Here is a 25972-nt window from a genome sequence, read left to right as displayed (position 1 = left end):
CTACAGCCAATGATGCCAATTGTCGCTGGGCCATGGGAGGCACCATTTCTCACCTCTGTGAAGAGCCTCACCAGCCACCCAGAGACCTGGGGACCAATCCTCACCCTTACCCGCCATAGCCAACTAGTCACCAATCCTTGCTTACACTACCTCCTGGAGTGTTTTTGATCTCCCACCTCTCTCTCATCATCTCCATCCTCTGGCTGGGACTACTGGACTGCAACAGCCTCCTAAAGATCATCCTGTCCTGCGCCCTCTGCCAATCTGTTCTACGCATGTCACTCAACCTGTCTTCCCAGGCTCCCACTCCCCGGATCCCACCACACCTGCCTTTTCCACTTCATAAAATGCTCCTTTCCACCACAAAGGCCTTGGAAGCTATTGAAGTGATTCCTTCTGCTTGCAATGTTCCTTCCAGCCACACCCCTACTCTCATGGCCCTTTTGGATCTTCCTGGTCTTAACCTGAGGTAGAGCCTCCCTGGTGTGTGCTCCCCAGTCATACAGAGGTGTACTTTTGCAATTAATTGTTCAAGGCTCTCTTCCCTGTTAGTCTGTACGTGCTCTGAAGTCAGGGACTGTGCTGGTCCGTGCACGTCCTCATCTATAATGTGGGGGTAAAACAAGAACTTATAGAATAAGGATTAGATGAGTTCATTCAGGTAGCAAACTTTGAATCGTGCCTGGCACATACAACGACTATGTAAAGCTCTAGCCATATGATAATAATCGGCACAGTACCTAGAACAAAGTGTGAACTCAATAAATATATTGAATGAATGAAGGAATGAAAAATATGATGGTTGAACTAATGAATTCACCAAAGCAGAGGACCTCTTTTCTTCCAACCAGCTGTTACCCATAAGAGAGTATAGAAATACTGTATGGAAAACGACCACAGAGAAGAATGATTGCTTTTCCCTGTCTACAGCCAACGCGATCAATGGTAAAAATAGCATTTTTGTTTCCTGGGATTTTGAATTTATCCTACTGTGTTGCTAAAGAAATATGCACAGCAAGGAGATTTAGAATTAAGAGATAAAGGAATATAACATCACAAAATACACTTCCAGGCTTCTCAGTCTTGTCTTTATTAACTAAACAGTGTCCTTCTTAACGAACACCATACTCTTTCATTATTCCCAAGCTAGAGCCTTTAGGAAACCACACACGTCAGGTTGTCCATCCGAACAAATGTTTACATGGAAAATTTCAACCTACGTTGCCAAAAGGGAAGCTCTTCACCCCTTTGTTCTAGTACATTCCATACTTCAGATTCCTCAGTGTCTTCAGGAGAAAGGCATTCGTCACATAACTATACATCATGTTCTGCTGGTCTAGTAGAAAGAGTAACATACACAAACCAATCTGGGCTTCTAGCGTGGCTCTGTGGTTGCTCTTGTGGCAGTACTGACACACTTGTCAAAGGCTACACTTGGGGAAGGTGCCTCAGTGTTAGTCTGACCCTGTCAATCCTATTATCTGACAAAATTGTGTGTATTTATTGTCCTTTAAGGCAGACTGTGATCTTATTTTAAAATTATTTTGCTGCAGATAGCTCATTTAGATTTAGAAATAAACACTGTTTCATCACGTTAGTGATGATCATTCTTTCCCTCCTCTATTGGAGGAACGTTTCTGTTCCTTTCTCTAGAGTTAACTTCTCTGCTGTTGTCCTGGACCCACTATTTCAGCCTCTGTGACAACCCACACTTTGTGTTTTCAGTTCAGTCATCAACTTTAGAAACTGGCATTTAAGAGATTTGCTAGTTATAAAAAATTAATTCTAACAAATAAATTGTGAGAGCCTTTGTCCTTGCACATTTAAAGCTAAAGGATGCTACACTGCATCCCATTATGGAGAATGAATATTTCTTTTAGGATGGATACACTTTACTTGGGGTTTTGTGTTATTGCTGCTGCAGCTGCTTCTACTACAACTTCAAAACTTCAAGAAATGCAATATTAAAAAGGATAAGACTTACGATGAATATAATAATAAAATTATAATCATTTACACGTTTGTTTACTTTTTATATGGATATATAATTTGACAGCCTATGTTTTCTATTCACAGTTATATAGTTTATGTATATACATAAATATAACTGACCTGTTTTTCCGTGGAGCACACTGGATCTGTACTGAGAAGTGCTGGAGTCCGGGGCCTGAGTGGGAGCTGAGGGTGGCAACATCCTCGGACCTTCCGGGTTCCCAGGTGGGAAGGGGGAGCTCTGGGAGCGTCTCAGTTCACTTCTGTCCATGCTGGAGAAGCGGAGAGCATCCTGAGCTTTCTTCTTTTCCTTCTTTAACATAGTTACCAAAATATCTAAAACTCGACTTAAGGATTTAGTGATTCATGCTAGATTATAATGATCAAAACACTCATTTTCAAATGAGATTAATATTCCCAATAATATTTGCTATTTGTCATGCAGTAAAGATGGACTAAAGAAAGACTTCACCTTCCTGAGGTCCCTGATACAGTGATGGATCATTTTGGGAGGCTGCCGGGCTTTCAATACGGCACCATTACCATCATATGAAAAATTAGCAAACCCAAAGGTCTTTAAAATCTTCTGAGTTTAAACTAATTCGGACTTAAAACTTTTATGAAAGGGTTTATGAAAAGGAAAATGAACACCAGGTAGTAGTAGACAGTGGAGCTACGTCTCCACCTGTGAGTAAATAGGACTTTAATGCAGGAAGCTGCTCTGGAGGCAGCAGGATGGGGAGGGAGGGAGGACGCCAGAGCCCCCCCCCCCCCAGCTGGCAGGTCAGCGAGTCAGTTCTGGTGGCCAGAGCACCCCCATGTCCAACACATGCTTCTTTAGTGTATATTCAAATGGGGCTTCAAGTCACTGTCTTAAAAAGTCTCTAATGTTTGGTCCCTCTAATTTCACCGAAAAGAGGAGAATTATTGGTAAAGATATATCATTTGAAAATGCCAATTTTGTGGGCCATTTAGATCTATTAGGAGCACTGATTCTGAGTGATAAAATCACTCCTTTCTACCCTACTTCACTGTTCTTTCAGGTTCAAGACGTCAAGAACTCTAAGGGGTTCTGCCATCACGAAGAGAAAAGACGATACTCCCTCTTGAGAATCTCAGAACTCTACCTGCATGTGCAGTGAGATGAATTCAAGGCTTTCACCTGCCCTAGAGATGGCTTCATTAAAACAGGAGTCTGAGGAAACACAAAGGTGGCGTGGGAGGGAAGACTGCTACGTAGAAAGGAGTGGAGGGGGGCATCCAGGTACACTCGTCCTTGCACAGGTAACATGGAATGCACTTGACTTCCATCCTCCGCCTCAGCTTTGGCCTCACCTTTTTGGTGATTTCTGGAAGCACTATCAGTTTTTCTCTCACATGCCCTGACATGGCCTCCATTCTTCGCCTCAAAAAAGCTTGTATTTACCAAAGGTGTTCACAACTTCTGTGGTGTCTAGGCATTGGTTCTGTCCAGCTCCCCTACTCCGCTGTGTGGGGATGATTAGCAAGACCATCATACACTTTCACTGTTTCGTGCACGGCCATGGCAACATCCTTTCCTTCACTCAGTCAACGATACTCATTGGAGCTTATACCGTGTGCCAGGCAGTACAGTATTCTAGGCACAGAGATAGAAAGATGAAAAGGCAGACTGGTTTCTTGCTCTCATGAAGCAGATGTCCTACCGGAGAAAGACAGATCTCTCTCTCTCTCTCTCCCTCTCTCTCTCTCTCTCTCTGTCTCACACACACACACACACACACACACACACACACACACACAAGACATTAGAGGGTAAAGTGCCAGAATGCTTATTTTTAAAAAGTCAAGAGTGACTGAGTGGCCGCTCTTCACTGGGTGCTCAAGAAAGGTTCAAGCCTCAAGAAAGGCTTTTTTAAAAAGTGACATTTAAGCTGAGATCTGAATGACAACAAGAACCAGACAGAGGGAGGGCATCTAAGCAGAGGAAGTGGTGAGTGCTGAAACCCTAAGGAGAAATGAGCTGGGCGGTGGTTCCCAAGCAGGGGCTATTTCACCACCCACGGGACACTTGGCCACGTCTAGAGATATTTTGGATTGTCCTTCTGGAGTGGGGGGTAGGTGCTGCTACTCGTGTCCAGTGGGTAGAAGCCAGAGATGCCACCCAGCACCCTCCACTGCCCGGGACAGCCCCAGTGGCAGCAGTGCTGAGGTCGAGAAAACGGGTGTTAGCAGAACGACAGGAAGGCCGCTGTGACCGCAGCCTAACATGTACAGGGTGGCGGAGGAAGACACGAAGCCAGGGGCTGGGCAGGGGCAAGACCACGTGTGGCCGCCTAATCCGGAGGAGGGAGTGTGAACGTCGCTCTACGTATAATGGGCAGTCCCTCGACGGTCTTCATGTGATTTACATTCAAAAAGGCCACAGTAGAGATGCAGCTTCTCTGCTGCCTCCCTTCCTCTCACCTCTCCTTTGTCTTGCCCCCCTTCCCACTCCCGTTTCACTTGGGCCTTCACTCATGCCAAGTGCAGGGCTGGGGACTAAGTGTCACCTTGTTATGTGTTTTGTGAAGGGATGTCTGAACTTTATTCAGACTGATAATGTCACTGAAACGACACCATTTTCCCTCCCTTTCCAAGAACATTCCATGCTGCTCACTCATTTTGTTTGCAGTACTATCTTTTCTTGAGCTCAAGTATTATCACTTTTTCTCCTGTTCTAAGCCGTATCTTTCTCACTCCTCCTATCACTGTCCTGGCCTTCTTGGTTCTACCAAAAAAGATATGAAAATATTCTCCAACCTGACTGTGAGATACTATGAAATTTCAGGAGCCTTTCTTGGTCATTAGCCCTTGATAAATGTAAGCTTTGTGACGAGTACATCTTAGATGCTCTTTTTCCTTCTTCTGAGTCTGCCCACTGTCCGTGGGGTCCTATCTTCCACGACATAACACTCTACGGCACTCAGAGCACTTGCCATAAGGCAGCTTACCGACTTTGCTTGGCACTGTGACGCGGGCGAGAACCAGCTTCACCGGGTAGTTACAGAGATAACGGGTGAGGAGCTAGGACGTCAACCTGGGTGTGAACTTTAAGTTTAGTGTGCTTTTCACCATGCCTCCCACACACCCTCACTTGCAAATATGAGTCTCAGAAGGTGGGGACCCTGCTGGAGCTGTTCACAGTCAGTAAAGAATCCGGTGCAGCCCCACATGGACAGCGGTACCTGGATTTACCAGTGAAGAATGATGTATGTCTCTCTCTCACTCCCTTCTCAAAATAAACATATATGAACAAGCCTAGACTGTTCCCTCTCTGTCATATCTCATTTCATTCCTCCCATACACACAGACATTCATAAGCCCAGAAGGGGATTAAGGAGTTGGTAGGAGTATTTAGGGGAGATGATCCTAAACTAGGATCAAGGCCAGGAAAAGAAGCAGAGCTCAGACTGGGGCTGGGGCCAGGACTGAGGTCTAGGCTGGGACCATCCCTGGAGATGGATAGGGTAGGAGAGAGGAAAAGGAATGCAAGGGTGACAACACTGTGGGCAGTGCTCAGAGACAGGGGCTGGTGTGGGAGTGTAACGCACGGTCGAATCTACTGTTACTGGCCGGATAAGGCGGCAGCTCAAACTCACTTGAATCAGACATCCAGGGTCTGCTAATACTCAACTAAAATTAGAGACTGAGGTCAATCAGGCAGAATGCCCACCTCGTATTTGGTTTGGTTTTACCTCTTTATTACTGGATTTCCTTCATGTAGGCTATTTTTAGGAATTTTGCATAATAGCTAAAGCTAAAATGCCTTTTAGTAATTTTTAAGAAAGGAACAAAAATATTTGCTCATAAAGAACTGACTAAAGTCGTTGCTTGTGCATGTGTAAAGCCTGCAAATGGAATGAAAATGTCACATCTTTTGCAAGAAGCTTGAAAGATAAAATAAGAAACAATAGTGAAGAAATGCTGGGGAGACCTGAGGTCTAACCACCCAATAGGGGCTTTTTAGCAGCAATCACCTGGTCTGTAAGAGAGGCAGCTCTCGCGGGCTGCTAACCATTTTCAGCACCCAGTACGTGCTGTCTCCTAGAGCCGTAAGACGTCTGTCCTCAACACTCATCTACACATTTGTAAGTGGAACTCAAAGCAATAGCTCTGGCTTTTAAGTAAAAAGTTACATTGAAATCAATCTCTGCTCTTCATAAGCTAAATACCATTTGTCGTTTCTCAGCCATCATTTGAGCTTCACCCACACACCAGCCACAGATTCTGGGCCATAACGAGGCTGTGGTCAGCCCAGTGTCTGGTCAGCTAGCTAAAGATAACCAGCTAACTTTACTGGCTCAGGACTAAAACAGAAAGAGCACTGCGGAGCAGTCAAAAAATACACTAAAAGAAATTTAATGTTGAGACATGGTGTAAGGAAGCCCATGCTTTCCAATAAACTGAAATATCTCCCATAATAGTAACTATATCTGGCTAAAAACAAAGTAAGTTTTTTTCTTTTATAGCAACTCTGGTTTTGACTAGTTCCTACCACGTGTTTGCCGAAGGGATATTTTACTTCTAAGTGGAAAGAAGCAATGTGAGCTGGAATCTGGGTGGGGAGCTGGGGTGTGTGGTTAGGGGAAGACAGCTAAGTGTTCCCCGCTTCAAGCCAGTAGAAGACTTTCTCGTCACTTCAGAAAGGATACTGATTTCATTGTCCCTCTGCTGTAGAATATCTCGTAGCTTTTTATATTCTTCCTCTTTTAATGGTTCTTGACTGTTTTGATCTTTGATTTCAGAGGAGGCTATGCTTGTTCCATGGATGTTCTTGTCATTCAATAGTTTCTGAAAGATGAAACAAGAGCTTAGCGTCCATACCTCAACTCCAAATGTCTTTGTTTCTTTGATTCTTCTCGCCTTTACCAATGCCTTGCACAGATCAGGCGTGTGTGTCCTCCTCTGACTCCCTGACTTGCACTGCAGTTGCCTTTGCTTGAATGTGTCTTTCTCCTCCTCCTGCCTGTCTTCTTTCTGTCCTGCTTCCTCATTCCCCTCCCCCTTACCTTATCTCTGCTTCCCTAAACCAGGGAATTCCTGCTCAAACATTATCTCCTCTTGAACACTTTCCCTTTCTCCATAACCCCATACCACTAATTCACACTTTCTAAAAAACCACTTATCATGTATTCTAATTATTCTTTACATATGTGTCTTCTCCGTGACTTACTCATTCAACTTTGCCTTCCCTACGCCTGGTCCAGAGCCAACTCACAACAAACATCTGTTATCTTAATGAAATATGCCAAATTACAAGTCAGGCAGAAGTGGAGGGTAACGATATTGCCACCGTGTCATCATGAAAGGAAAACCTAAGGCTGAAGCTGCTGCAGAAAAATGAAGGACACAATTCTTTTGCTATAGCTTCAAAATAAGTAGGTTTTGAACACGGAACTATTCTGTGTAGAAGGTAGAGATTCCTGGCAAAAGCTTTAGAAGCCCATGGTCTGAGCTTACTCATTGGGAAGTAAGATACAACCTCTGAAGAAATTCAGTGATCCTCTCAGCATTGATTCGAAGATCATACTGTTCTAGACATGGGAAGCAAGGTCCTAAACATTTCAAGAGTTGGTCAACTAGGAAAGCTTTATTACAGTTTGAACATGGCAGACAATGGCTTCTACTAGTGGAAATGGTTAAGTTTACCTTTAAATAATGGAAACAGTGATGAATTTTACGCATATCAGCGCCAACCTCTAGTTTACTCTCTGGATGCTGGTCTTCCAAAAAGGATGTTATTCGCTTTTCCAGCCTAAAAAATACATAAGGTATGAGAACCAACTATGACCTTGAAACTTTAGAAATTCTAATGGCATTACTTTGATGGTTAACATTTGAAGTACAGGATATTGTTCTCACTTCCTTATGAAAATATGGTTATCTGATTTCACTATAAACCTTAAGGGGGAGGAAAGAAATTGACAACGTGAAATCTGGAAATGATGCAATTATTTGACTAATTTCCAATGACTTTGCACATGCAGCTTTCAATACAAGAATCATTTGATTTCTACAAAATATGCATTCTACCCAAGCTGACTTTCTATGTATGCCCCTGTGCCTAGCTGCAACATTGCTACAGAGAGTAATGAATAAGTTTTTGTTTTAATTAGTTTCATTAAAAATTCATGCTACTCACACTATTTACAATAGCCAGGTCATGGAAGCAACCTAAATGCCCATTGACAGACGAATGGATAAAGAAGATGTGGTATATATATACAATGGAATATTACTCAGCCATACAAAGGAATGAAATTGGGTCATTTGTAGAGACGTGGATGGACCTTGAGACTGTCATACAGAGTGAAGTAAGTCAGAAAGAGTAAAACAAATATTGTATATTAATGCATATATGTGGAACCTAGAAAAATGGTACAGATGAACCGGTCTGCAGGGCAGAAATAAGAGACACAGATGTAGAGAACAAACGTATGGACACCAAGGGGGGAAAGAGGCGGGTGTGTGTGTGTGTGATGAATTGGGAGATTGGGATTGACATATATACACTAATATGTATAAAACAGATAACTAATAAGAACTTGCTGTATAAAAAATAAAATAAAATTCAAAAAAAAATTTCATGCTACTTGGCCTGAGCTGGGACCTCAGTGATGCTCCAAAGCCTTTTAATCATTCCTGGTTGACATACAGTGTTCACAGTGGCTCTTCCAGATCCTTCCACAGCCTGAAGCCCGCCACTACTCTTTCACTCTCCATCAATAATGCAGCTTCTCACTAGACTGAGAAAGTCAAAGCCATTCAAGGGGGCTCCTTCGGCTTCCTTTTCCTTCACCTCCCAGGGTCTCTGTCTTACTACTCAGGCCCTCTTCCCTCTTTTAAATATTTTGGATACTACCCTTCCTCCTTCTCATGGCCAATCTCTCTCCTAGGCTCTCTTCAGGCTCCTATCAGGGTTACCTGATTAATTCCTCCTTATCACCTCTCCATGCTGACTCTTTCCCCTCTGCTTACAATGATTTTCACGATTTTCCTATTCTAAAACAAAGAAAAATAGAAAACAAACACCTGCCTTTGGAGGGAACATCCACCCCTTCATGAAGTCCTGGTTTAGTTAGTGGCATCACGTGTGCTTATATTGTCTACATGGCATTCTAGGGTCTGCACAACACCTTGGCTCCTCTATTAGTTTATGAGCACAATGGGGCAATTCTTTTTTTTTTCTTATTAAAGTATAGTTGATGTACTACATTGTATGTTACAGGTGTACAATATAGCGATTCACAATTTTTAAAGGTAATGCTCCATTTATAGTTATTATAAAATATTGGCTATATTCCCTGTGTTGTACAATATATCCTTGTAGCTTATTTTATACAGAATAGTTTGTACCTCTTTTTTTTTTTTTTTTGGCGGTACGCGGGCCTCTCACTGTTGTGGCCTCTCCCGTTGCAGAGCACAGGCTCCGGATGCGCCAGCTCAGCGGCCATGGCTCACGGGCCCAGCCCCTCCGCGGCACGTGGGATATTCCCAGACCGGGGCATGAACCCGTATCCTCTGCATCGGCAGGCGGACTCTCAGGGAAGAGAGTCTTCCTTGCGACACCAGGGAAGCCCAGTTTGTACCTCTTAATCCCCTAGCCCTATGATTCCCATCCCCGCTTCCCTTTCCCCACTGGTAACCACTAGTTTGTTCTCTGTATATGTGAATCTGCTTCTTTTTTGTTATATTCACTGGTTGGTTGTATTTTTTAGATTTCACATATAAGTGGAATCATAAAGTATTTGTCTTTTTGTGAGTACATATATATGTGCTAGTATGTTTATTCAGGCTATTTTTATCAAGTTATCTAGGAGGAAAGATTTTTAAAAATAATTTAGATTAAATAATATATATTTCTTTTCCAATAACCCTAAAGAATGGAGAAAAGGTAAAAAAATCTGATTCCCCAAAACTTTGTTATCACTTGTGTTCTTGTTTCGAAGGAGGTGAGGCATTTTGATGGCTGGGATATTCAATTTTTTTTTATTTTTTTATTTTTTAACATCTTTATTGGAGTATAATTGCTTTACAATATTGTGTTAGTTTCTGCTGTATAACAAAGTGAATCAGCTATGTGCATACATATATCCCCATATCCCTCCCTCTTGTGTCTCCTTCCCACCCTCCCTATCCCACCCCTCTGGTTGGTCACAAAGCACCAAGCTGATCTCCCTGTGCTATGCAGCTGCTTCCCACTATCTATTTTACATTTGGTAGTGTATATATGTCAATGCCACTCTCTCACTTCGTCCTAGCTTACCCTTCCCCCTCCCCGTGTCCTCAAGTCCATTCTCTACATATGCGTCTTTATTCCTGTCCTGCCCCTAGGTTCATCAGAACCCTTTTTTTTTTTTTTTTAGGTTCCATATATATGTGTTAGCATATGGTATTTGTTTTTCTCTTTCTGACTTACTTCACTCTGTATGACAGACTCTAGGTCCATCCATCTCACTACAAATAACTCAATTTCATTTCTTTTTATGGCTAATATTCCATTGTATATATGTGCCAAATCTTTATATATTCATTTGTGATGGACACTTAGGTTGCTTCCATGTCCTGGCTATTGTAAACAGTGCTACAATGAACATTGTGGTACATGTCTCTCTCTCCCTGTTTTTTTTTTTTTTTTACATACAGCAGGTTCTTATTAGTTATCTATTTTATACATATTACTACATATATGTCAATCCCAATCTCCCAATTCATCCCACCCCCACCCCAACCCCCGCTTCCCCCACTTGGTGTCCATACGTTAGTTCTCTACATCTGTGTCTCTATTTCTGCCTTGCAAAGCAGTTCATCTATACCATTTTTCTAGATTCCACATATATGCATTAATATACAATATTTGTTTTTCTCTTTCTAACTTACTTCACTCTGTATGACAGTCTCTAGGTCCATCCATGTCTCTACAAATGACCCAATTTCATTCCTTTCTTTGGCTGAGTAATATTCCATTTTATACATGTCCCACATCTTCTTTATCAATTCATTTGTCAATGGGCATTTAGGTTGCTTCCATGACCTGGCTATTGTAAATAGTGCTGCAATAAACATTGTGGTACATGACTGTTTTTGAATTATGCTTTTTTCAGGGTATATGCCCAGTAGTGGTATTGCTGAGTCGTACAGTAGTTCTATTTTTAGTTTTTAAGGAACCTCCATACTGTTCTCTACAGTGGCTGTATCAATTTACATTCCCATGAACAGTGCAAGAGGGTTCCCTTTTCTCCACACCCTCCCCAGCATTTATTGTTTGTAGATTTTTGATGATGGCCATTCTGACCGGTGTGAGGTGATACCTCATTGTGGTTTTGATTTGCATTTTGCTAATATTTAGTGATGTTGAGCTTCCTTTTATGTGTTTGTTGGCAATCTGTATATTTTCTTTGGAGAAATGTCTATTTAGGTCTTCTGCCCATTTTTGGATTGGTATGGAAACACAAAAGACCCTGAATAGCCAAAGCAATCTTGAGAAAGAAAAACAGAGCTGGAGGAATCAGGCTCCCGGACTTCAGACTATACTACAAAGCTACAGTAATCAAGACAGTATGGTACTGCACAAAAACAGAAATATAGATGAATAGAACAGAATAGAAAGCCCAGAGATAAACCCACGCACATATGGTCACCTTATCTTTGACAAAGGAGACAAGAATATACAATGGAGAAAAGACAGCCTCTTCAATAAGTGGTGCTGGGAAAACTGGACAGCTACATGCAAAAGAACGAAATTAGAGCACTCCCTAACACCATACACAAAAATAAACTCAAAATGGATTAAATTCCTAAATGTAAGGTCAGACACTATAAAACTCTTAGAGGAAAATATAGGCAGAACACTCTATGACAGAAATCATAGCAAGATCCTTTTTGATCCACCTCCTAGAGTAATGGAAATAAAAACAAAAATAAACAAATGGGACCTAATGAAACTTCAAAGCTTTTGCACAGCAAAGGAAACCAAAAGCAAGATGAAAAAAGAACCCTCAGGATGGGAGAAAATGTTTGCAAATGAAGCAATTGACAAAGGATTAATCTCCAAAATATACAAGCAGCTCATGCAGGTCAATATCATGGGGCAATTCTTAACTCTTATTCCTCCGTGTGTTCCCTCTCCCCCACTCTGTATCTAGAGTATCAATATAGAATCAATGGAAATGATTCCCTCTATGTTGGGATAAGACTCTTGATAAGGAAGGTGTAAGAATGGCAATCAGTATCTATTATGCTAACTATCATCATACAGCAGAAGTCTATCTTCCTCACATTGTTTTGAAAATATCTGCACACCTTCAGCATCAGTTTAAATGGTACACATTTTCTTTTCACTATTACTATCAGCCCACTCAAATAAGATGTAATGATTTCCTTCACATAGCAGCTTTAGATTTAATTCTTATCTCTTCCTACAATCTGTGACACGTGACAGCTGATGCTTCCAAGTATGAGACAATTTGTATTGTAATTTTTAAGGAGCTTCTTCAGATGGAGGGATACTTATTTGCATTATTTGCAATGTTTCCTTCTAAAATAGGGTTTCAAACCATCAGACACACAGAGAGATTAGTTTCTGATACAAAAATTTTTAATGTTTTTTTAAAACATTTTTTTTAAAATGTAAAGTATTATAAAAATAGATGTTTATGAAAAGAATTCCAAATAACACAGATGTGAATAAATTAAACACTCCCCTCCCCACCTCCATTCTCATCTTCTTTATTTTCAATACTTTGGATAATCCATTATTAACAGTTCCTCTAACTCTTAACGAAGCAGATACTTATATTCTTATGTACATTTGTAGATTTTGTTTGTTTATACAAAAATGAGATCACACTTTGAATAGAGTTCTGTATCATTATTTTTCTAAACAACTTACCACCAATAATATTCCATGTCAGTACATATATAATAGAACTATTTCAATTTAAAATATATATATATTTATTTTATTTATTTTCTTTATTTCTTGGCTGCATTGGGTCTTAGTTGTGGCACATGGGATCTTCGTTGCAGCAAGTGGGATCTTTTTGTTACAGTGCGCGGTCTCTTTGTTGCGGCGCTTGGGCTTCTCTCTAGTTGTGGTGTGCAGGTGTTCTCTCTCTGGTTGTGGCGCTAGGGCTCCAGAGTGCGTGGGCTCTGCAGTTTGTGGCATGCAGGCTCTCTCGTTGAGGCTCATGAGCTCAATAGCTGTGGCACATGGACTTAGTTGCCCTGCAGCATGTGGGATCTTAGTTCCCCAATCAGGGATTGAACCGGCATCCCCTGCATTGAAAGGAGGTGGGTTCCTTACCACTGGACCACCAGGGAAGCCCCAGAACTATTTTATTTTTAATGGCTGTATAGTATTCCACAGTATGGGTGTCCTGAGCCTCTCATGATGGACATTGAGGCAACATATTCATAGTTGCTACTTTCCTCTGTCACCCATGAGGAAGCCTGGATGTACAGTTGTCAATTAATGAAGCTTCAAAAAATTGTAATGTGTATCTATTTGTATTTTCCCTGAATACTTAACAAAAATCTGGAACTTTGAAAATTACCATTAGTTCTAGGATATACCCATTCTCTGGAGTAAAAGCATTTTTTGGTTTCCAGTGTCCCTAACAATTCAAATAGCTAATACTAGGTTAGAAGCAATGGTTAATCAATTCTTCCGTCTGGCTTTTTCTTTAGAAAATTATTTCTCCTGTATAGTTTGATCATAAAGTAAATATTTTAGGAAACGTCCCACGAAGCAGGGCTGAAGCGGCCTCCTAGTTCACAAGAAAGCATTGTAAGACACAGGCCTGCTGATTAGCTGAGTGGCCACTCACAGATCCCTCAATCTCACTGGACTTTGGCTGTGCCATCAAGACTCTCGTTCTGCACAATAATAGTATTGGATACAAGGAGGACCAGGGACGTAATCCAAAGAAATGGTGAAGAAGTTCTGCCTAAATGAAAGAACTGGATTTCTTTACCCATTCTGAGACTCGACTAGTCTGATATAAAACTAAGAATGAAAATCAGGTCTTTTCTTTTTTCTTTTTTTTTTTTTTTTAATTTTATTTATTTATTTTTGCTGTGTTGGGTCTTCGTTTCTGTGCGCGGGCTTTCTCTAGTTGCAGGGGCCACTCTTCATCGCAGTGCGCGGGCCTCTCACTATCGTGGCCTCTCTAGTTGCGGAGCACAGGCTCCAGACGCGCAGGCTCAGTAGTTGTGGCTCACGGGCCTAGTTGCTCCGCAGCATGTGGGATCTTCCCAGACCAGGGCTTGAACCCGTGTCCCCTGCATTAGCAGGCAGATTCTCAACCACTGCGCCACCAGGGAAGCCCGAAAATCAGGTCTTTTGACGTGCAATTTTTTTCTCAGTGCTTGAGACGACAGAGCCTCTTTAGATAAGAGAAAAATGCCTGGTCTTTCTTTCATACATTAAATGATTTATTGTTGAATTACTTTTCTTATCAACCAAGAAGTTGGTCTAATAATTAAAGTACAGAAAAATGCCTAATTCAGATGTTTCCGATGTACTCCTCTCACAGTTAAGAGTGAACAATTGACCCCAAATTCCCTGCATTTTCCTATCTCCCAAAATAGTTCCCAAGTTCATACCTAGTCACTGCTCCCACTGAGGGGTCTCCCAGCTGCCAGAACTCTGCTAGCCAGTGAAGAACTGTTTGCAGAAAAGGGTCTCCAAGGAGGTCAAGTGAGTACGATAAAGTCTGTTCTTTATGAGAAGCCCAAGTAAACAAGAAACTTTACTTATTCTCTAGTTTTTCCAGGAGAAAAGAAGTAAAAGAATCCTACTGAAGAAGTAAAAATAAACATATGCCATTCAGTTCTAGTTCATATGGACAAGAAAGATGGTAGATAATCTACATGTGTCTGAACACATAACTTGACTGGTAGGTGTTTGGTGACTATACCTATTTGCACCAAATTGACGCTGATGAGCTAGCTCTGACAACCTGTAGCCTAGTTCAGCAATTCCACTGAACTATAAATTTTGATGCCTGACCACACCATAAGAATTGACCGTAATTCCTAACATGTGCCTTCCCCCCTCAAGACCACCATACTCCTCCCTTTTTGCTCCCAATATTTCTTGCCAAGGAAATGAAATTTTGTCTGTAGCCATATTTTTGTGGAAATTTAGGTTTAGTAGTGTGAATAAAAAGGGAAAGCAAGTTAATCTGTTGTTAACAATAGCAAATATTACTTGGACAAGCAGTAAATGCTAGCTACTAGTCTGTACCACTTGAATACATCATTTCCTTAATTTGCACAACAACTAGATGAGCTAAGTACTACTGTCGTCCTTATATCATAGACGAAGGAACTGAAGTACAGAGAGGTTATATATCCTGTCCAAGGTCATACAGCTAGCAAACAGCAGAGCTGGGATTCAAACTTGGGGAGGCTGACTTCAGAGTCCAAGGTTTAAGCACTATGCTTACCATACTGTAGCAAAGTTACTAAATTTATTTGAACATCATGCTGGGCAATGCATTTCTAAAAGGGAATGCCATACCTTCTAGAATTCTTTGAGGAGGTAAATAGTTGAATAGACAAGAGGGAAATAACTGGGTAGCAGTTGCTTGGATCTTAATAAGGCCACTGATCAGCATGATTTATAACAGCAAAAGAAGTAGGAAAAGAATCAGAATGTCCACGTTAGGAAATTAAATAAATTATGGCCTAGTTATGTACATAGTTAAGCAACTGTTTAAAATGGTGGTGAAGAGGTATACTTACTGACATTAAAATATTCATGATATATTATGATAGGTTAATAATGAATCCCTTTACAAGGATTCTGCAAGTACTCTGCAACACATCCAAAAAGACAGAAGACAAGAGACAAGAAAGGAAGGAAGGAAGGAAGGAAAGAAGGAAGGAAGCAAAATCCTGAGATTTTTGCCCCGTTGCCTTTGGCTCAAGAACGTTTATTATCTCCTTGTGAGAATAGAGACTAGTGATCCAAGCTAAACTTGTTCTTCTGCAATATTTTTATGACTATGTTAGATTCAACTGTTTGTTAAATGAAGTTCATTGTTTATACACTGAGCATGATTATGACGTTCTCACTATTCTAAAATAATCTTTGTTTGTAAAAAAAAAATTATTAACATGCTCCTGTCAGCATTAGCATATCAAAATGGGCTAGACACCATATCTCTATGTCACTGGTTGTGGGAAAGCTGGGAGAAAAGAGGAATGGGCATTAGTAAGAGGAGCATACCTAAACTGGGGTATGGAAACCCTGGCTGGTTCTAAACTCCTGGGACAGCTATGGGAGGTGAGCCCCAGGGAATAACTGGGGGACGAGGGTAGCAGAAGTGTCCTACAACACAGTATTCCAGGGAATTTACGAAAAACAGTGTTAGGGAGTGCAAAACACCAGGACCTTGTCCTCTGATACTGAGCTGGAAACAGTGAGGTGGATAAAAGATACCCCACTTGGTGGGTCAGGGCTGTTTGGTGGGAGAATCATGGAAATGCCTGGTATCCCTGCACTGATGGTCCATCTGGCTTCTCACTGGTTCTGAGAGAGGAATAGGAGGTTCATTCTAAAGGGCTAGAAACGAGAGCTGATTGAAAAACGTAACTAGTACTAATTATACCAACAAGTATCAAAATCTGCCCGACCTCTCCCAGTCATTTTGCCACTAAGCATTGCACCAGCAAGGATAGGCCGTCCCCGACAGCCTAAGCAATGGGGTTGCTGACAAACTAAAGTCACATATCAACATAAGCAAAGATATTTTTTAAAAAGCTGGAAAGCAATGATAAAGATAGAAGGAAACCTGGTAACTCTTAACTTCTAGGAATATAACTAAATAGGAAGAATGAGATGATAGTTATACAATTAAAAATATTGATTACTGTAGGTAAAGAAGGTGGCTGAACAATTAGGCTGAATGATCTCAACTGTCAACTAATTAATCAGCTTCTGTGGGTCACAAATTTCTCATCCGTAAAAATGTGCCAAATAATATCATCTCTAAACTCTTTAAGCTCTATGAAATAAGGTAATACAAGGAACAAAGAGAGGGTATTTATTGTCTGGCCCATTAATGCCTTGCTATTCTTTGTGTGAAAAATAATAGGCCAACCTCAGATGCATCACCTGGGAGCCTTGCAGAAATGTAGAATCGCAGGCCCCATCCTAGACCTGCTGAACCTGCACTTAAACAACATTCCCGGGTGATTCGTGTGTGCACTAATGTTTAAGAAGCATTACAACAAGGCAACTTGTTGTCGAACTTTGAGTCATGTATATATACACAGTTTTTGGCCCTGGAAACCAAAAAAAGAAGTAACTTGAAACGTTAAATGAACGAGTAACAACATCCCTTGATGGTCAACTATGTCCTGGCTACTGTGCTAGCAACCTTACATGTTTTCTCATTTAAGTGGGAAAAGAATTAAACAGAATATTATAGTCTGGTTCTCTTTATAACTGGCTTCCCCTAGTTATTTTATTATTACTTTTATTGAACATCCATTACACGTCAGGCACTCTCACATGTATTGTTATTTATCTGTACCATAAACCTAAAAATTATTTTCCCTCTTTCATAGATGAGGACAGAAGCACTCATAGAAACAAAGTAACTTGCATACTGTTACAAGTTAGGAAACTGAAACACTGGGATTTAAAAACTGGTCTTTTGAATCAGGAACCCTCAGGAACCCTCACTCTTTCCACACATAACACAAAGCCTCTCAATCAAGTCATAAAAATGTCTTCCATTTGCCATAATCCCTAATATACTAAATTTGTGTTTTCAATTCAGAACTTCCCTACAGACTTTAAAAAATATGGGCTTCCCTGGTGGCACAGTGGTTGGGAGTCCGCCTGCCGATGCAGGGGATACGGGTTCGTGCCCCAGTCCGGGAGGATCCCGCGTGCTGCGGAGCGGCTGGGCCCGTGAGCCATGGCCGGTGAGCCTGTGCGTCCGGAGCCTGTGCTCCACAATGGGAGAGGCCACAACGGTGGGAGGCCCGCGTACCGCAAAAAAAAAAAAAAGTAAAGATGCAAACAACAAGGGCAATGAGATCATCAAATAAACGTTGTGTCTTGCATTTCAAAGAAAATAATGTTTAATAAGATGCATCAGTGATGGTGGGGGGTGAAGGAAAGCCTTATTTTGACGTTACTAACATGACAAGCTTCTTTTATAGGGTATGGCCCTTTAAAACATACAGTGTTGGAAAAGCACGTAATTTATAAAAGTTCAGATAAGAACAATAAATTCACAATTTATGGTTAACTACAATCCACAGGACATGAAAAACTGAAGGCTGAGATTGTGCCAACAGTACTACAACCAAAGGAAACGATACAAATATTTTTCGGGGTCATTAGTTTCATGTTTGTTTTTTGTTAGATTCTGCTGAAAGAACTATTCCCAATTGGCTTAAAGGTGGTTACTTCAAGATCTTTTTTTTTCTTTTAGAATTCTCTGGTCTATGACAAGTATTATATACATTTATATGATCCCCAAGCCCTAATCAGTAAGTGAAAGACATGGACCCTCATGTGCAAGGAACTGAGTTCACTGTCAGCCACTTTGTTGGAATGAGCTCTTTTTAATAGCAGTAGGGGCCAGGAAGTTCCTGGTTTGGGTGATACAGAGGAAATTCCTATACAGAGTTTACTGTCAACATTTCTCTTAGTAACACATATTCCCTTTACCTCCACCAAGCAGTTATATGGCGCCTCAAAGGCAGAGCTGCACAACTGCTTGATACTTTCAGTGTTTTGAAATAGCAAACACAAAACATCCAAATCAAAACCCAGACTGGTGTGCCTCTTTAACAGTGAAGATATAGCCTATTTATAGGAAAACACATTCCTGGCCATGTACTTCAGTTTATGGAATTTAAAAACACTATTTTAAAATAATTTTAAGTAAAATAAAATAACTTTAAAGACACTAAAAAAAACTTTTAAAAAGGCAATGATGAAGGCTTTTGAAAGGTTATAAAAATTGATTTTGTCAATTCATATTTTCATGTATCCAATTTATTAAAGGCATATATATATATTTTGATATGACCAAATGTTTTAACTTCAGTAGACACAGAAAGGTTCAGTGTTTAGAAAAAATGTAAATAAGAGATTAAAATAATATAATCAATCCCTAGCTATTAATAACTGCCTCTTTAAATTCTACATGTATCTTTTTTTTTGAATTTTTTATTTTATTTATTTTTTTATACAGCAGGTTCTTATTAGTCATCAATTTTATATGCATCAGGGGATACATGTCAATCCCAATCGTCCAATTCATCACACTACCAACCCCAACCCCCATGGCTTTCCCCCCTTGGTGTCCATGTTTGTTCTCTTACATCTGTGTCTCAACTTCTGCCCTGCAAACCGGTTCATCTGTACCATTTCTCTAGGTTCCACATACATACATTAATATATGATATTTGTTTTTCTCTTTCTGACTTACGTCACTCTGTATTGCAGTCTCTAGCTCTTTCTACGTCTCAACAAATGACCCAATTTTGTTCCTTGTTATGCCTGAGTAATATTCCATTGTATATATGTACCACAACTTCTTTATCCATTCATCTGTCGATGGGCATTTAGGTTGCTTCCATGACCTGGCTATTGTAAATAGTGCTGCAATGAACATTGGGGTGCATGAGTCTTTTTGAATTATGGTTTCCTCTGGGTATATGCCCAGTAGTGGGATTGCTGGATCATATGGTAATTCTATCTTTAGTTTTTTAAGGAACCTCCATACTGTTCTCCATAGTGGCTTTATCAATTTACATTCCCACCAACAGTGCAAGAGGGTTCCCTTTTCTCCATACCCTCTCCAGCATTTGTTGTTTGTAGATTTTCTGATGATGCCCATTCTAACTGTGTGAGGTGATACATCATTGTAGTTTTGATTTGCATTTCCTTAATAATTATTGATGCTAAGCAGCTTTTCATGTGCTTCTTGGCCATCTTTGGAGATGTCTTCTTTGGAGAAATGTCTATTTAGGTCTTCTGCCCATTTTTGGATTGGGGTGTTTGTTTCTTTAATATTAAGTTTCATAAGCTGTTTATATATTTTGGAGATTAATCCTTTGTCCATTGATTCATTTGCAAATATTTTCTGCCATTCTGAGGGTTGTCTTTTCGTCTTGTTTATGCTTTCCTTTGTTGTGCAAAGCTTTGAAGTTTCATTAGGTCCCATTTGTTTACGTTTGTTTTTATTTCCAGTACTCTAGGAGGTGGATTGAAAAAGATCTTGTTGTGATTTTTGTCAAAGAGTGTTCTTCCTATGTTCCCCTCTAAGAGTTTTATAGTGTCCGGTCTTACATTTAGGTCTGGAATTCATTTTGTTTATTTTTGTGCATGGTGTTACAGAGTGTTCTGATTTCATTCTTTTACATGTAGCTGTCCAGTTTTCCCAGCACCACTTATTGAAGAGACTGTCTTTTCTCCAATGTATATCCTTGCCTCCTTTGTCATAGACTAGTTAACCATAGGTGCGTGGGTTTATTTCTGGGCTTTCTATCTTGTTCCATTGATTGATTTTTCTGTTTTGTGCCAGTACAATATTGTCTTGATTACTGTAGCTTTGTAGTATAGTCTGAAGTCAGGGAGTCTGATTCCTACAGCTCCGTTTTTTCCCCTCTAGTTTGCTTTGGCTATTCGGGGTCTTTTGTGTCTCCATACAAATTTTAAGATTTTTTGTTCTAGTTCCATAAAAAATGCCATTGGTAATTTGATAGGGATTGCATTGAATCTGTAGATTGCTTTGGGTAGTATAGTCATTTTCACAATATTGATTCTTCCAATCCACATTCATGGTATATCTCTCCATCTGTTGGTATCATCTTTAATTTCTTTCATCAGTGTCTTATAGTTTTCTGCATACAGGTCTTTTGACTCCCCAGGTAGGTTTATTCCTAGGTATTTTATTCTTTTTGTTGCAATGGTAAATGGGAGTGTTTCCTTCATTTCTCGTTCAGATTTTTCATCATTAGTGTATAGGAATGCAAGAGATTTCTGTGCATTCATTTTGTATCCTGCTACTTTACCAAATTCATTGATTAGCTCTAGTAGTTTTCTGGTGGCATTTTTAGGATTCTCTATGTATAGTATCATGTCGTCTGCAAACAGTGACAGTTTTACTTCTTCTTTTCCAATTAGTATTCATTTATTTCTTTTTCTTCTCTGACTGCCATGGCTAGGACTCCCAAAACTATGTTGAATAATAGTGGTGAGAGTGGACATCCTTGTCTTGTTCCTTATCTTAGAGGAAACGCTTTCAGTTTTTCACCATTGAGAATGATGTTTGCTGTGGGTTTGTCGTATATGGCCTTTATTATGTATAGGTAGGTTCCCTCTATGCCCACTTTCTGGAGAGTTTTTATCATAAATGGGTGTTGAATTTTGTCAAAAGCTTTTTCTGCATCTATTGAGATGATCATATGGTTTTTATTCTTCAATTTGTTAATATGGTGTATCACATTGATTGATTTGCCTATATTGAAGAATCCTTGCATCCCTGGGATAAATCCCACTTGATCATGGTGTACGATCCTTTTAATGTGTTGTTGGATTCTGTTTGCTAGTATTTTGTTGAGGAATTTTGCATCTATATTCATCAGTGATATTGATCTGTAATTTTCTTTTTTTGTAGTATCTTTGTCTGGTTTTGGTATCAGGGTGATGGTGGCCTCACAGAATGAGTTTGGGATTGTTCCTTCCTCTGCAATTTTTTGGAAGAGTTTGAGAAGGATGGGTGTTAGCTCTTCTCTAAATGTTTGATAGAATTCACCTGTGAAGCCATCTGGTCCTGGACTCTTCTTCATTGGAAGATTTTTAATCACAGTTTCAATTTCATTACTTGTGATTGGTCTGTTCATATTTTCTGTTTCTTCCTGGTTCAGTCTTGGAAGGTTATACCTTTCTAAGAGTTTGTCCATTTCTTCCAGGTTGTCCATTTTATTGGCATCGAGTTGCTTGTAGTAGTCTCTTAGGATGGTTTGTATTTCTGTGGTGTCTCTTGTAACTTCTTTTTCATTTCTAATTTTATTGATTTGAGTCCTCTCCCCTTCTTTCTTGATGAGTCTGGCTAATGGTTTATCAATTTTGTTTATCTTCTCAAGAAACCAGCTTTTAGTTTTATTTATCTTTGCTATTTTCTTTGTTTCTATTTCATTTATTTCCGCTCTGATCTTTATGATTTCTTTCCTTCTGCTAACTTTGGGTTTTGTTTGTTCTTCTTTCTCTAGTTCCTTTAGGTGTAAGGTTAGATTGTTTACTTGAGATTTTTCTTGTTTCTTGAGGTAGGTTTGTATAGCTATAAACTTCCCTCTTCGAACTGCTTTTGCTGCATCCCATAGGTTTTGGATCATCGTGTTTTCATTGTCATTTGTCTCTAAGTATTTCTTGATATCCTCTTTGATTTCTTCAGTGACCTCTTGGTTATTGAGTAAGGTATTGTTTAGCCTCCATGTGTTTGTGTTTTTTACGGGTTTTCCCCTGTAATTCATTTCTAATCTCATAGTGTTGTGGTCAGAAAAGATGCTTGATATGATTTCAATTTCCTTAAATTTACTGAGGGCTTGATTTGTGACCCAAGATGTGATTTATCCTGGAGAATGTTCCATGCGCACTTGAGAAGAAAGTGTAATCTGCTGTTTTTGGATGGAATGTCCTATAATTATCAATTAAATCTAGCTGATCTATTGTGTCATTTAAAGCTTCTGTTTCCTTATTTATTTTCATTTTGCATGATCTGTCCATTGGTGTAAGTGAGGTGTTAAAGTCCTCCACTATTTTAGTGTTACTGTCAATTTCCTCTTTTGTAGCTGTTAGCAGTTGCCTTATGTATTGAGGTGTTCCTATGTTCGGTGCATATATATTTATAATTGTTACATCTTCTTCTTGGATTGATCCCTTGATCATTACGTAGTGTCCTTCCTTGTCTCTTGTAACATTCTTTATTTTAAAGTCTATTTTATCTGATATGAGTATTGCTACTCCAGCTTTCTTTTGATTTCCATTGGCATGGACTATCTTTTTCCATCCCCTCACTTTCAGTCTGTATGTGTCCCTAGGTCTGAAGTGGGCCTCTTGTAGACAGCATATATGTGGGTCTTTTTTTGTATCCATTCAGCAAGCCTGTGTCCTTTGGTTGGAGCATTTAATCCATTCATGTTTAAGGTAATTATCGATATGTATGTTCCTATGACCATTTTCTTAATTGTTTTGGGTTTGTTTTTGTAGGTCGTTTTCTTCTCTTGTGTTTCCCACTTACAGAAGTTTCTTTAGCGTTTGTTGTACAGCTGGTTTGGTGGTGCTGAATTCTCTTAGCTTTTGCTGTCTGTAAAGCTTTTGATTTTTCCATCGAATCTGAATGAGATCCTTGCCGCGTAGTATAATCTTGGTTGTAGGATCCTCCCTTTCATCACTTTAAGTATATCATGCCACTCCCTTCTGGGTTGTAGAGTTTCTGCTGAGAAATCAGCTGTTAACCTTATGGTAGTTCCCTTGTATGTTATTTGTCGTTTTTCCCTTGCTGCTTTCAATAATTTTTCTTTGTCTTTAATTTTTGTCAACTTCATTACTACGTGTCTCGGCGTGTTTCTCCTTGGGTTTATCCTGTATGGGACTCAATGTGCTTCCTGGACTTGGGTGGCTATTTCCTTTCCCATGTTAGGGAATTTTGCAACTATAATCTCTTCAAATATTTTCTCGGGTCCTTTCTCTCTCTCTTCTCCTTCTGGGACCCCTATAATGCGAATGTTGTTGCATTTAATGTTGTCCCAGAGGTCTCTTAGGCTGTCTTCATTTCTTTTCATTCTTTTTTCTTTATTCTGTTCTGCAGCAGTGAATTCCACCATTCTGTCTTCCAGGTCACTTATCCGTTCTTCTGCCTCATTTATTTTGCTATTGATTTCTTGTAGTGTAATTTTCATTTCATTTATTGTATTGTTCATCTCTGTTTGTTTGTTCTTTAATTCTTCTAGGTCTTTTTTAAACATTTCTTGCATCTTCTCGATCTTTGCCTCCATTCTTTTCCCGAGGTCCTGGATCATCTTCACTATCATTATTCTGAATTATTTTTCTGGAAGGTTGCCTATCTCCACTTCATTTAGTTATTTTTCTGGGTTTTATCTTGTTCCTTCATCTGGTACATAGTCCTCTGCCTTTTCATCTTGTCTGTCTTTTGTGAATGTGGTTTTTGTTCCACAGGGTGCAGGATTGTAGTTCTTCTTGTTTCTGTTGTCTGCCCTCTCTCTACATGTATCTTTTGAATCACTTTTTGCTGTATGCAAAAACTCTATTATTTGTGTTTAATGTAAACATGAATACCTATCTCCATAAATTCATCATAAATAAGAAACTGACTTATAGGAAAGAGAAGGATGGGGTGGTAGAATGGGCAGAGAAGCTAGTTAGGGAGCAGGATATCTGGTGGCAGGAAAATGTAAAAGAAGTTCACATTCAGAAAGGGGGTAATGACAGGAGAAATGAGGTAGAAAAGGTTTCATTATGCAGAGATGGAAAGAGCTAGGAGAGAGAAGTTAAACTGGGCTAAAGCTTAGAGAAGAGTGTAGTGTAGAGACAGACATTTAGGGCAAGGACTCGGGAAAAGGATGAATTGGATTAGCATGTGGAGGGGCTACCAGGAGACCCCCTTGGAGGAGATCACTGGGGACAGTGAGGAGCAAGAGGGAGGGAGAAAAGAGGGGGACAGGAGGGGGCTGGGGGAGGTGGGGGAACAAGGACAGGAAGGAGGGGAGAGGGGAGAGGATGGGGTAGAGAGGAAGGGAGAGGAGAAAAAGGCAGACTTCAGATGGATAATACCAGAGTGCGCCTATGGAACAAGGTTAATCAGGAAATTTGGAGGAAGAGAGCCAGGTGGAAGTGGATTGAGCTCTACCATAGCTATATATCTCATCTCCATGGTTAAAGTTTCCCAGCTGTAGTCTTCCCTGACAGTTGATTAACTTGAAGGACTAGTGAAAGCTTTATCCATCCTTTGCTCCAATTCTCTGAACTCTTTTTCTGTAATTCTGTCTTATATGAAGTTATATTTGTAGAAAACATTAACGTTTAGAGATAAACATTTGTCAGCTGGTTCTCTTACCAAAATTTAAATAAGAGCCTCAGTTTACATACAAATATGCAGAAGATAAATATTTTTTTTAAATTAGAAAACTTATAAAAGTTTTAAAAGACAGATGTAAAAAGATTTTGTGGGCTTTCCTGGTGGTGCAGTGGTTGAGAGTCCGCCTGCCAATTCAGGGGACACGGTTTTGTGCCCCGGTCCTGGAAGATCCCACATGCCGCGGAGCGGCTGGGCCCGTGAGCCATGGCTGCTGAGCCTGCACGTCTGCAGCCTGTGCTCCGCAACGGGAGAGGCCACAACAGTGAGAGGTCCGCAAAAAAAAAAGAAAAAAAAAAAGATATTGTTATGTAAAAATACAAAGTCAATCCTTGTGGGTATGTTCCCATTTGATAACAAATAATTGTTTTTAACATCTTTATTGCAGTATAATTGCTTTACAATGGTGTGTTAGTTTCTGCTTCATTAACAAAGTGAATCAGCTATACGTATACATATATCCCCATATCTCCTCCCTCTTGCGTCTCCCTCCCACCCTCCCTATCCCACCCCTCTAGGTGGTCACAAAGCACTGAGCTGACCTCCCTCTGCTATGCGGCTGCTTTCATCTAGCTATCTATTTTATATTTGGTAGTATATAAAAGTCCATGCAACTCTCTCACTTTGTCCCAGCTTACCCTTCCCACTCCCTGTGTCCTCAAGTCCATTCTCTACATCGGCATCTTTATTCCTGTCCTGCCCCTAGGTTCTTCAGAACCTTTTTTTTAGATTCCATACATATGTGTTAGCATACGGTATTTGTTTTTCTCTTTCTGACTTACTTCACTCTGTATGACAGACTCTAGGTCCATCCACCTCACTAGAAA

General features: G+C 40.1%; 1 protein-coding gene across 1 annotated transcript in view; it reads right to left on the bottom strand.

The window, feature by feature from the left end:
• KIF6 (kinesin family member 6) overlaps nt 1-25972 on the bottom strand; it is a gene marked incomplete at both ends in the record, with an annotated part of 383803 nt that overhangs the window by 180415 nt on the left and 177416 nt on the right. Inside the window, 3 exons of the mRNA XM_082663489.1 lie at nt 2113-2328; nt 6666-6804; nt 7663-7768. Of these exons, the coding sequence (XP_082519615.1) occupies nt 2113-2328; nt 6666-6804; nt 7663-7768 (461 nt within the window). The remainder of the gene's footprint in view (nt 1-2112; nt 2329-6665; nt 6805-7662; nt 7769-25972) is intronic.

Source organism: Grampus griseus (assembly GCF_964374135.1).
Source record: "Grampus griseus genome assembly, chromosome: 10".
NCBI lineage: Eukaryota > Metazoa > Chordata > Mammalia > Artiodactyla > Delphinidae > Grampus > Grampus griseus.
This window is presented reverse-complemented; position numbering and strand designations above follow the sequence as displayed.